Consider the following 11057-nt stretch of genomic DNA (forward strand, 5'->3'; position numbering starts at 1 on the left):
GAGGGCGAACTCCTGTGCACTCCTCCTCCCCTGCCGGAGGAAGACCAGACGCTCCCCCGCCGCTTTCCCCTCCGGGGGATGGTCAAACACCGCCCTGAAGCGGCGGGAGAACTCGTCGTAAGTGATGGTGTCCGCGTCGATCTTCCTCCACTCCGCGTTGGCCCATTCCAACGCCTTCCCGGAAAGGCAGGAGATCAGGGCGGACACGCTCTCATGTCCCGAGGGCGCCGGGTGCACGGTGGCCAGGTACAGCTCCACCTGGAGAAGGAATCCCTGACACCCGGCCGCGGTCCCATCGTAGGCCCTCGGGAGCGAGAGTCGGACTCCTCGGGGTTCCGGTGCGGGAATGGGCTGACTGGCCGATGGTGCTGGCAGGGAGGGTGGCGGTGGAGGCGTCCCCCAGCCTCAGATGGTGGTGATCACCTCCTGCAGTGCGGTCCCCATCTGCAGGATCTGGTCCTGTTGTTCCCGGACCTTGTCCTCCAGCGTCGCCTGGGCTGCTGCGGCTCCTGCTGATTCCATTCTACGAGGTGTGTTATTCTGTCACGAGTGCTGTAGGTGGGTGTAGTGGTGGAATCAACCGCAGGACACCGAAGTATAGTCCAACAGACTTTAGTCAATCTCCAACAAGGAAAATACGACACGACTTGCCCGAAGGCGAATAATTACGCACGAAGGCGAACAAACAAAAGCGCACAAAACAGGTGCGTAAACACTCCAACGCAGTGGAGGAAAGCTCAACCGAGCGAAATAGCGAAATAAGCCCAACACACGACAGACCAAAATCAATAACACACAACACTAGACAAACACAACGAGAAACTTATAGGACACTAATTACGCTAAACGAGAACAGGTGTCACAACAAACAGACAAAAGCAAACGAACATGAAACATACAACGGTGGCAGCTAGTATTCCGGAGACAACGAACGCCGAAGCCTGCCCGAACAAGGAAGAGAGGCAGCCTCGGCCGAAACCGTGACATACACTAAGGGTTCCAAAAGGGTTCTTTGGCTGTCCCCATTGGAGAACCCTTTTTGGTTCCACGTAGAACACTTTTGGGTTCCATGTAGAACCCTCTGTGGAAAGGGTCCTACTTGGAACCCAAAAGGGTTCTACCTGGAACCAAAACGGTTCTACCTGGAACCAAAAAGGGTTAATCAAAGAGTTCTCATATGGGGACAGCCGAAGAACCCTTTTAGATTCTAGATAGCTTGTTTTTTTCTAAGTGTATGGTTAACCATGTTGAGACAGAGGAACTTTCCAGGACATACTATTCAGCATGTGTTGCTGAAGACCAAAGGAGGAGAGAAAAAGAGGAGAATGTGGAAAAACCCACAGTGGACTGGCACGCCGAGCTGTTGATGGAAAAGTGGGTAGCCTGGTTTAGTGGGGGTTGGCATGGAGGGGAGGAGGAGAGGGTCTGTGTGTTACTAAGAGGTCCCTGTTTACTTCTAGCTGAGTGTTCCCAGCCACCCCCCTCCAACCAGCACAAGTTTCCAAGGTGATATGTTATCTGGCCGTGGCCGGCTGACAGACATTAGGCCTGTTCCTTGCCTGCTGGTGCTGTTGTTTGCTCCACAAACCATCATCTTCCCCAGGGAGCTAAAAATAACACTAGCATGGTCGCACTGTGCAGCCCACCACACACGTACACACACATCCTACAATTGTAATTTCATGTCCGTTCCCCCAACTGCACTAATGGAGCGGATGGCTTTCCCTTGAGAAGCAAGGTCAGGGAGGGGGGACACAAGTGAACATGTGTGTGGGGTGTGGAGGGGAGGGGGGGACCCAGGTGAGAGATGCATGATCCAAGTGTGTTTTGTTGAACTCTTCCCTGCTGGTAGAATAGGATACATTTTTGCTATATTTAATCATGCAAACTTTGTAAATCCATTACAAACCTATTGATATTTTCTAGCCAGCTAAGGGACTGCTACTGGTGTGAGAGGGGAGAAAGTTGTTATTTACAACTCAAGGAGGACACTAACTGTGGCTGATCTCTGCTATGCAGCATGTCACTGTGAAGTTGTTTACTCAGTCAAGAGCCTCTTGTTTATGTCTACACAAATACTTGTGTGATTAACAAGGCAATTGTCTTAATTGTGTCACATTGATTACCAAAGTGCTATAACCAGGCTTAATAAACAGGGTTAAAACAGAGGTTAAACCGGGCACGCCATCACCCCATAATACCCTTGCCATAGACCACATCACCAACATCACCGCCCTGCACACCAAGGTACCATCTGTCCCAGTGCACTGTACTGATAAACTGGAGAAAAACACACAGTTGTCCAAATATTGAATGTTCAGCCGGTGGTTGTCTGCTTTGTATGGAGATCAGGCTTCTGAGCTGTGGCTGTTTGGGACTGTGAGTTATGATCAAACCAGGTCTATTAGTAAATGATTACAGACATCCCCAACACATTCATCACAAGTGTGATGATGCATTATGCACTAGAGACTAAACCTTCCGTTCATTACATTGTCTGGTGTTGCTGTTGTTCACCACGTTATAAAAGGAGGATAATGGTCTACTGGAGACGAGCTGGACCAATGTGGACGTTGACTTTTAGCACCAGGGATTCACAAGGCTCTTGCGTAAATAATGCATTGATGTCAATGGGAGATTTTGTGAAAGTTATCCTTGCAGATCACATGCTAGGATTCCTCCCTGATTTTCTGGACTCTGTCAGCATCCTCTTTCATTAGTTGGAGAGGCTTTCCTTTAAGGAAGTTCCAAAGGGTAGTCAAACACTGGGGTCTCACACCATATATAGGCCTATATTTAATTTAATTTATGGTTTATTTTAATAGGGACAGGTACAAGCACATTGACATATTGAATAAACAATCATCCGATGTGTTGCATTATAGATAGATTAGCATATTAAAATAGCATCACTGTGTTTACACAATAAAATGTAGCCATAAAGTTGAGGTCCTCTGGTCTGTTCAGCATTTATACATCTGTTATAGAAGTTGTTGTCGAAAGAGAAACTAGACTAATTAAGGACTACAGGCTCAAATGAAGTGTTGTACTATACTATTATGAACCTCAACTTATAGGCAACTTCCCCTCTATTGCCCTTGAGAATAGACAGATGAAGCCATAGCGTGTGACATGTGTATGTAAGTTGCTCTCGATGTCTCGCCAGGCAGTCTGCCAAGAGAAACCAAATGATAAACAGTCTTGTTATGACAGTAGGGTTATTTCTAGAAACTTCCAACATACATTCCCAAGTCAGTTCACACTCCTCACAGTATGCACTGAACCAAGAGACCCTGACATTAAGTATTTTTTGCTACACCTTCTTGTTGCCATAATGAAAAACATTTCTCACAGTTGAAGTTACCTAATAGTTATGCATTGGTCTTTCATTATGAAATGTAAATCATAAACTCAAGTGAACTCAGGTAAATAACTAAAGATGTGTGGTTTTATCTGGCCAGCACCTGATCTAATGTTTTATAGAAATATGTTATCTTTCTATGTAGGCTATAGGCTATCCTGTGTATATTATTCTGTTCAAGTCTTCTTACTGCTTAGTCTAAGTCTAGTAATCCTTGTGCGGACTTTTCAACACCAAGGGCCAATGGATCTTCTCAGAATGTGAAGGGTGACTTTTCAGAATTAAGGAAGTGCCTCTGGAGAGTCATTGGCATACATCTGAGATCAGTGTGTGAGGGTTCTTACCAGTAACTGGAGCAGTCTACAGGTCATGACTCATAACTGTTATATGGTTTGTGGAGCAGGATGGTCATAGGGTGAGAGTTTGAATCCAGTGGAAAATGGCCCTGACATAAACACAGATGCAGTTATCTCCTCTTTATTTAGGGGGGATGTAGTTTCTGGGTCAGGTGTCAAGTTAGGAAAATGAAGTTCCTTTGCTTTCTCCTGCTTTTTTTTTGTTTTTTACTCAACTTTCTTCTGTTTTAACCAAGCTAGCCTGCAGGCTGCAGCCATTAATTAGAAAGGAGGGCAAACCAAAGTTTCCTTAGTGTCTGATTGAAATCATGGGAACCCAGATGTGGTAATCTCTATAGGAAAGTATTCTCTAAAACCACTAACTCCAGTGTTGATTCAACGTATGCATTCCCCTCACAGTTGTAACACTAACATCTGGTCTGTAACTGAATGTCTACACAGTCTGAGTGTAATTTATTGAAAGAGGAAGGTCAAATTAAACAGACATTTTGCAACATAAGTGGGAGTAGACATTGTATGTATGTGTGTATGTGTGTGTGTGTGTGTGATGAGTAGCCTACACAGGTCTAAGTCACTTAGCAGCGGAGCAGAAATCCATCTTTCCTAAATGTGAACAAGGTTCTGCGTAAGAGGCCTCTTAGTTGCATGGACATTCCTTTAAATATTTATGATGGCCAGGGAGAGGAGGCCATTTTCAGGTCACCTTTTTTAAGGATTGGAGGCTGTGCCAAGATATGTTACAAAATCTGTGGGTTGTCTAATGGCGGAAAGTACAGACTCGCAATGCCTTAAAAATGCAGAAATCTTGTGCAGCAAACCCCCAAAAAATTCATGTTTACAGGAAATAAATTGCAGTGCTGTTTTAATTTGTTACCCTATTGTACTGTGAAACAAAATGCTAAGTTAATTCTTATTAAAAGGTCTGGATAAGAGCGTCTGCTAAATGACTAAAATGTAAATGTATTACAACAAGAACTTCAGTTCCCATGAAGTGAGTGGAGGGGTGGAGGTGAGGAGTTCATTCTCCCACTTTGATCTGGTTTCTATTTTCCATTTCCTATAGACACCATGGGGAGTAGAAAGACTCTTACGCTTTTCAAAGACTGTAAAAAACAGAAACAGCTGAGGTCCAGCCCATTTTAAACAAATATTTTCATTTTTATTTGAAAACTAGACAGATTCTTTCCTATGTGGAAGGTAAAAAAAAATATAAGCAAAACAATCAAACGATAGTTCCAGCTTCCTCCTCACACAGATAGTGGTCAGACAAATGTGAATTGAAAAGCCTCAGTGCAGTGATAAAGTATGCAAATTAGCACACACAGATATAAACCTACACTACCTTTCAAAAGTTTGGGGTCACTTAGAAATGTCCTTGTTTTCGAAAGAAAAGCAATTTTTTTGTCCATTAAAATAACATCAAATTGAAACAGGCACCTCACAGGTCCTCAACTGGCAGCTTCATTATATAGTACCCGCAAAACACAAGTCTCAACGTCAACAGTGAAGAGGTGACTCCGGAATGCTGACCTTCTAGGCAGAGTTGCAAAGAAAATGCCATATCTCAGACTGGCCAATAAAAAGAAAAGATTCAGATGGGCAGTCTGAGATATGGCTTTTTCTTTGCAACTCTGCCTAGAAGCTGCCAGTTGAGGACCTGTGAGGCGCCTGTTTCTCAAATTAGACACTCTAATGTATTTGTCCTCTTGCTCAGTTGTGCACCGGGGCCTCCCACTCCTCTTTCTATTCTGGTTAGAGACAGTTTGCGCTGTTCTGTGAAGGGAGTAGTACACAGCGTTGTACGAGATCTTCAGTTTCTTGGCAATTTCTCGCATAGAATAGCCTTCATTTCTCAGAACAAGAATAGACTGACGAGTTTCAGAAGAAAGTTATTTGTTTCTGGCCATTTTGAGCCTGTAATCTAACCCACAATTGCTGATGCTCCAGATACTCAACTAGTCTCAAGAAGGACAGTTTTATTGCTTCTTTAATCAGCACAACGGTTTTCAGCTGTGCTAACATAATTGCAAAAGGGTTTTCTAATGATCAAATAGCCTTTTAAGATGATAAACATTGGAACACAGGACTGATGGTTGCTTATAATGGGCCTCTGTACGCCTATGTAAATATTCCATTAAAAATCAGCCATTTCCAGCTACAACAGCCATTTAAAACATTAACAATGTCTACACTGTATTTCTTTTCAATTTGATGTTATTTTAATGGACCCATTTTTTTTATTTTATTTCGAAAACAAGGACATTTCTAAGTGACCCCAAACTTTTGACCGGTAGTGTATACTGTATTGAGTTTAATTTATACACTGAGTGTATAAAACATTAGGAACACCTGCTCTTTCCATGACATAGACTGACCAGGTGAATCTAGGTGAAAGCTATGATCCCTTATTGATGTGACTTGTTAAATCAACTTCAATCAGTGTAGCTGAAGGGGAGGAGACAGCTTAAATAATTATTTTTAAGTGTTGAGACAATTGAGACATGGTTTGTGTACATGTGGCATTCAGAGGGTGAATGGCAAGACAAAATATTTAAGTGCCTTTGAACAGGGTATGATAGTAGGTGCCAGGCACACTGGTTTTAGTGTGTCAAGAACGGCAACGCTGCTGGGTTTTTCACTCTCAACAGTTTCCCGTGTGTATCAAGAATGGTCCACCACCCAAAGGACATCCAGACAACTTGACACAACTGTGGGAAGCATTGGAGTCAATTTGAGCCAGCATCCCTATGGAACGCTTTTGACACCTTGTAGAGTCCATGCCCTGACAAATTGAGGCTGTTCTGAGGGCAAAGGAAGGTGTTCCAATATTAGGAAGGTGTTCCTTATGTTTTGTAAATGTAACTGATGCCACCCAAAGTTGTTAACTATTTCAAAGGTTGTCTTGGGCAAGATTCCCATTTTCATAAGTGTTTTAGTGTTTAGCGCAGAGCACACTCAGGATTGGGACTGGGGACTTGTTATTTTTTCACTCTTCAAACTTCATGGTCCCTTCAAACCCATTGTAGGTGAAGGGTTCAACGACTGGGCTGCATGCATCTTCAGCAAAGCAGGCCATCTTGTTATATTCACAGTTTCCCTCTGACCCTGGGCTGATGTACACCCCGTCTGGGGAGTGAATAGACGGGTCCTCATCAAAGTAGTTATGTGGTCTCAGGATCACTCCGCCTCCATTTCCAACGGTAACCGTGTTGGGGATGTCCTCAGCGTGAGGAATGTGGAGGAAGCCGGTGGTTACCCAGGCAACCAGGTCCTAGACAAAAAAGCACTAATTTGGTGACTACCAAACCTTCATTTATCAATGAACTGAAAATTTGCAAATCTCAAGAGAGGGGTAAAATATATGTAAAGACAACGGCACTTAAGACCAAAAACACACCTGGTTCTCAATGCTCTCGTCATCCTCAATGTACTTGCTGAAGTCCACTGCTGGTGTCCACATGTTGTTCTGACTGTACAGGCTACTGCTGGTCTGCTCTGAGTCTTTGTGCTTAGTAATGGCCACTTTATACCTGGCAAATAAAATAACAAATGTTGGTCAAACTGCTTTACCTTTGGTCTACCTGTAACCTGTGTTTTAGGAATTAGGGCCTTCCTTAGGAGGAGAGAGGAGGGAGACTCACCTAGCCCAAGACATGGACTTCTCCTCTGGCTCCGTCTCTGGAAGGCTGTCACCGGTGAAGCTGACCACCTGGAGGCGGTAGGAGCGTTGGTGGCCCCAGCGGTTGGTGCGGTTGCTGGCGATGTGAAGGTAGCGTGGCGTCTTGGTGTCGTAGCGGAGAGCAGCCTCCTTCTCAGTCTTTAGCTGGGCCTCCACCAGCTGAGGAACCATGGCATAGCGCTCCGGCATCCAGGGTAAAGACACGTTCATAAACTTCATGTCCTTGGTCTGGAATACATTCTCAACCCCTGTGGCACAGAAACCCAATTCAACATTATAATTATTGGATCATGTTATAATCATATAATTGAAATGAAAGATAACTAGCAGAGACACTTCCAGCACCAATGTGACCAAGTGGGGTTAAAACCAGGTCTTCAGTGGCCACAAGTCATTTAAACATTTATAACTGTGCTTGACCTTTCATCGGTTCATATTAGGCCAAATGCATTGTTCACACACTTACCCAACACGTCCAGGTCAACTTTGAAGTTGATGAAATGGGTGTGGATGTTCCCAATAGTATTTTCTGCCACCTGGTGTCCGTATTTGAGATTGCCATCAACATTGAAAGACGATGATATGTATCCAGTGGCATGCACTTTGGTCTCAACAGAGCCGCTCTGGTAAAAAATGAAGTCCCACAAGTAGTCATAGTTACCTATGGCCGTAATGGTCCTAAAAACTAAGGCACTGTTAACCATGCCTCCATAACTATTGCTGAAAAAGTCCGAGAAGTGTCTTCTGAGAGGACGGCCTGTATTGTGCTCAAAAAGGCAAATTGAATTCCTGAATCTATGAGGTGCACTGACGTCAATGTATCGGTAAGTGTCGATGTAGGTTGCCGCGTACGGACAATCCACGCCTCGAACGAGCTCGTGCGCAAAGCGCCCTATTCCGATACTAGAGTCCAAAAACTTAGTCAGAATCATGCCGGGTGTGATGGAACCATAAACTGACATTGCCTCTTGAACACTAAGCTCATAAGCTATCCTCTCCCCCTTGAAACGAATGTCAAAAACTCTCATACCGGTGAGGGAACTCAGACCAAACGCAAAACTCCATTCGAGATACATTACATGATTATTCTTGACACTGAAGCGTTTACCTTGCGCGTAAAACTGCTGAGGGCTTAAACCGGTGGTTTTACTTTTAGGTTTGAGTGATGCATAGTTCTGGACAGGTTTATATACAATTTTCGTCACAGTCCCGGCGTCATATTGTTTTATAAGATCCTCCACACTGTCGAAGTACTGTCCGTTATAAAGTAATCTCTTCACACTCCAAAGAGATGCGTTGGTGCTTTCGTGGTTGATTAAAACTTCCAAACCTACAGGGTGGATGTACATCCCACTCAAATCACGAAAGAAGGATATCCATGTCTGTCTTTCTCCCGATTTGACACCCCGGGGCATGCCTTCGAAAGCATTCAGGGTCTTCTCTTTACTGACATCAAAACTTTCTTTCACAATTTTACCAAGTTTTGTAAATACCTCTTCAGTAATAAACTTGAAAATAAGTGCATATTCACCAATGGTGACCGTACGCGCATTGATGGGCAACTCTTCTTTATACCTCTCAAACGTGACATCGCGGTGGTAAGTCGGGTTGGGGAGAGGTCCCACCACATATTCTTTAATGTGCCCAAGGGTGCCATGGAAAACTACCGCAGTCGCCTCTCTCACCGGCTTGGGTTTATTGTTATCTAGGTAGCCCAGTACATCCGCTTTCCTTGGCAGCAAAATATCAATTAAGAAGAGAAAATTCCCTGAAGGTTTTGTAAGCGCATTGACAGAAATATCCAAGTCTTTCTGATTACTCATATAGTCGCGGACTTGGAGATATTCATCCGCGGACAGATCAGCAAACACCGTGCTGCGTTCATTGTGTTTGCCCTTGAAAGCATGATGCGGCTTCGAGGAGCATTTGGGCAGCCTACCTGAGTAAAGGCATAAGAAGACAATATTCGCTATTACTGAGATCAGGCTAAAGAGTATCAATATCCATTTGACTAATGAATTCATTCTCTTAATGACCATCTAAACACCATGGGGTGTTCTGGATAGAGGAGGCGATTGCGAGGAGCATAAAATAAGATTAGGCGCGAAAGTGAATTTGGGATGAGCCACACCCGTCCGTCCCTCGTCCCACCCCCATGCAGCACCCTCAAGAAATTCAAAGTTTTCCCATACTTTGAATACAGTTATGCAATTGCCGGGATTTAATCAAATAGTTTTTTGATAAAGGCAAACATTCCTCGTGCGTAAAGTGTATTTTACGCACACATTGTATGCTCTCTGTGGCAAGGGTTGTGCGTTCCTGTCAAATAAATACCTGTTCAAGTGACTTGGTTATGTTGATATATTTTTTTTTTTACAGATATTTTATGTGTACATGTAGGCCTAGATTACAAATTAAATGTGTAACTATTTTAACAATTTTAATACAAAATGTGGTGTGCAAGAGCATGTCTTCTTGAAGTTGAAATACACTATAATGGTTATTTTAGTTGGGAATTTTCAAGCCTCTATAAACCACGCATCATGCGCAGACAAAACAAAAACATCCTGCTTTTGTTGTTTTTCACTTGCCTGGGTCTCACTGCGCTGTCGCAGTGAAAAAAACACCTTCATCTTGATTTGTCTGTTGTCGCCCGTCGTTTTTCCTGGCCCCTGGTGGGAATAGTTTTCCGTTTCGGAACGCAGCCAGCATTCTCTTCCCAACATTTGATGTAAGCGGATATCCAGAAGTCTTGGCAGCCTTTCGAATGTGTTCAGTTTGAAGTAGGCTTATAGAGTATAGCGCGCCTCACTTTTTCTTTCTGAGGTAAGCCGTAAAAGGAGATCTCTTATTCGAACCAACAAACACATCACAGCTATAATTCTTAGTTGCTACATCCATTTTTGGATATAGTCTATACCCATTGATTCTTTAAGAATAGGCTAAGTTATAAATGCCTCATGAGCTAGCTCAACTGTCGTAGACCTACCCCATCAGAACCCAAAATATAAGCTTGTTTTACACCAATGTTGGTAAACAATGTAGGCCTAAATCTAAACGAACAATGTATAGCCTCAAAACATGTTTAAAACTATATATGTTGATGCCATGGATGGTCAGTCCTTGTATCCATCTATGAGTTTATGAGTGGTTACATTTCTCCAGGCCCATCCCTCAGCTTTTTCCAAAACAGAGGCGGGGTGTCGGCTTTGTTCAGATTCAGAGATTCAGAGTGTTTAATAGTCACATGTACAGGATTGCAGGTGTGATTGCAGGGTACAGTAATCTTAGGCTCTGAGCTCCATCATGCAGGACTAAGTGAAATAAAAGAATGAAAATGGTAATAAAAAAACAATAGAAATATAGAGTGGCGCAGTGGTCTAAGGCACTGCATCGCAGTGCTAGCTGTGCCACTAGAGATCCTGGTTAGAATCCAGGCTCTGCTGTAGCCGGCCGCAACCGGGAGACCAATGGGGTGGTGCACAATTGGCCCAGCGTCGTCCAGGGTAGGGGAGGGAATGGCAGGCAGGGAGGTAGCTCAGTTGATAGAGCATGGCGTTTGCAACGCCAGGGTTGTGGGTTCGTTTCCCTCGGGGGGCTAGTATGAAAATAATAATGTATGCACTAACTGTAAGTCGCTCTGGATAAGAGCGTCAGCTAA

The 11057-nt window shown here is 43.8% G+C and overlaps 1 protein-coding gene across 1 annotated transcript; it reads right to left on the bottom strand.

The window, feature by feature from the left end:
- Positions 1–6486: 6486 nt before the first annotated feature.
- On the bottom strand, positions 6487–9486 carry LOC121550305 (membrane primary amine oxidase). Its single transcript, XM_041862519.1, has 4 exons — positions 7863–9486; positions 7359–7644; positions 7115–7247; positions 6487–6988 (listed from the first exon to the last, which is right to left on the bottom strand). Exons 1-4 carry the CDS (start codon positions 9433–9435, stop codon positions 6704–6706), a joined length of 2277 nt encoding a protein of 758 aa, XP_041718453.1. The 5' UTR covers positions 9436–9486; the 3' UTR covers positions 6487–6703.
- Between the last annotated feature and the right edge of the window lie 1571 nt (positions 9487–11057).

The sequence above is a fragment of the Coregonus clupeaformis genome, chromosome 35 (assembly GCF_020615455.1).
Source record: "Coregonus clupeaformis isolate EN_2021a chromosome 35, ASM2061545v1, whole genome shotgun sequence".
Classification (NCBI taxonomy): Eukaryota; Metazoa; Chordata; class Actinopteri; order Salmoniformes; family Salmonidae; genus Coregonus; species Coregonus clupeaformis.

Bases quoted from the DNA above. Each gene is read 5' to 3' on its own strand.
- LOC121550305 (XM_041862519.1), bottom strand. From the start codon at position 9,435: ATGGTCATTAAGAGAATGAATTCATTAGTCAAATGGATATTGATACTC. The intron at 7,248-7,358 runs GTGAGTCTCCCT...TTTATTTGCCAG, and splicing joins AAGTCCATGTCTTGGGCTAG to GTATAAAGTGGCCATTACTA. The intron at 6,989-7,114 runs GTGTGTTTTTGG...TTTTTTGTCTAG, and splicing joins ACGAGAGCATTGAGAACCAG to GACCTGGTTGCCTGGGTAAC.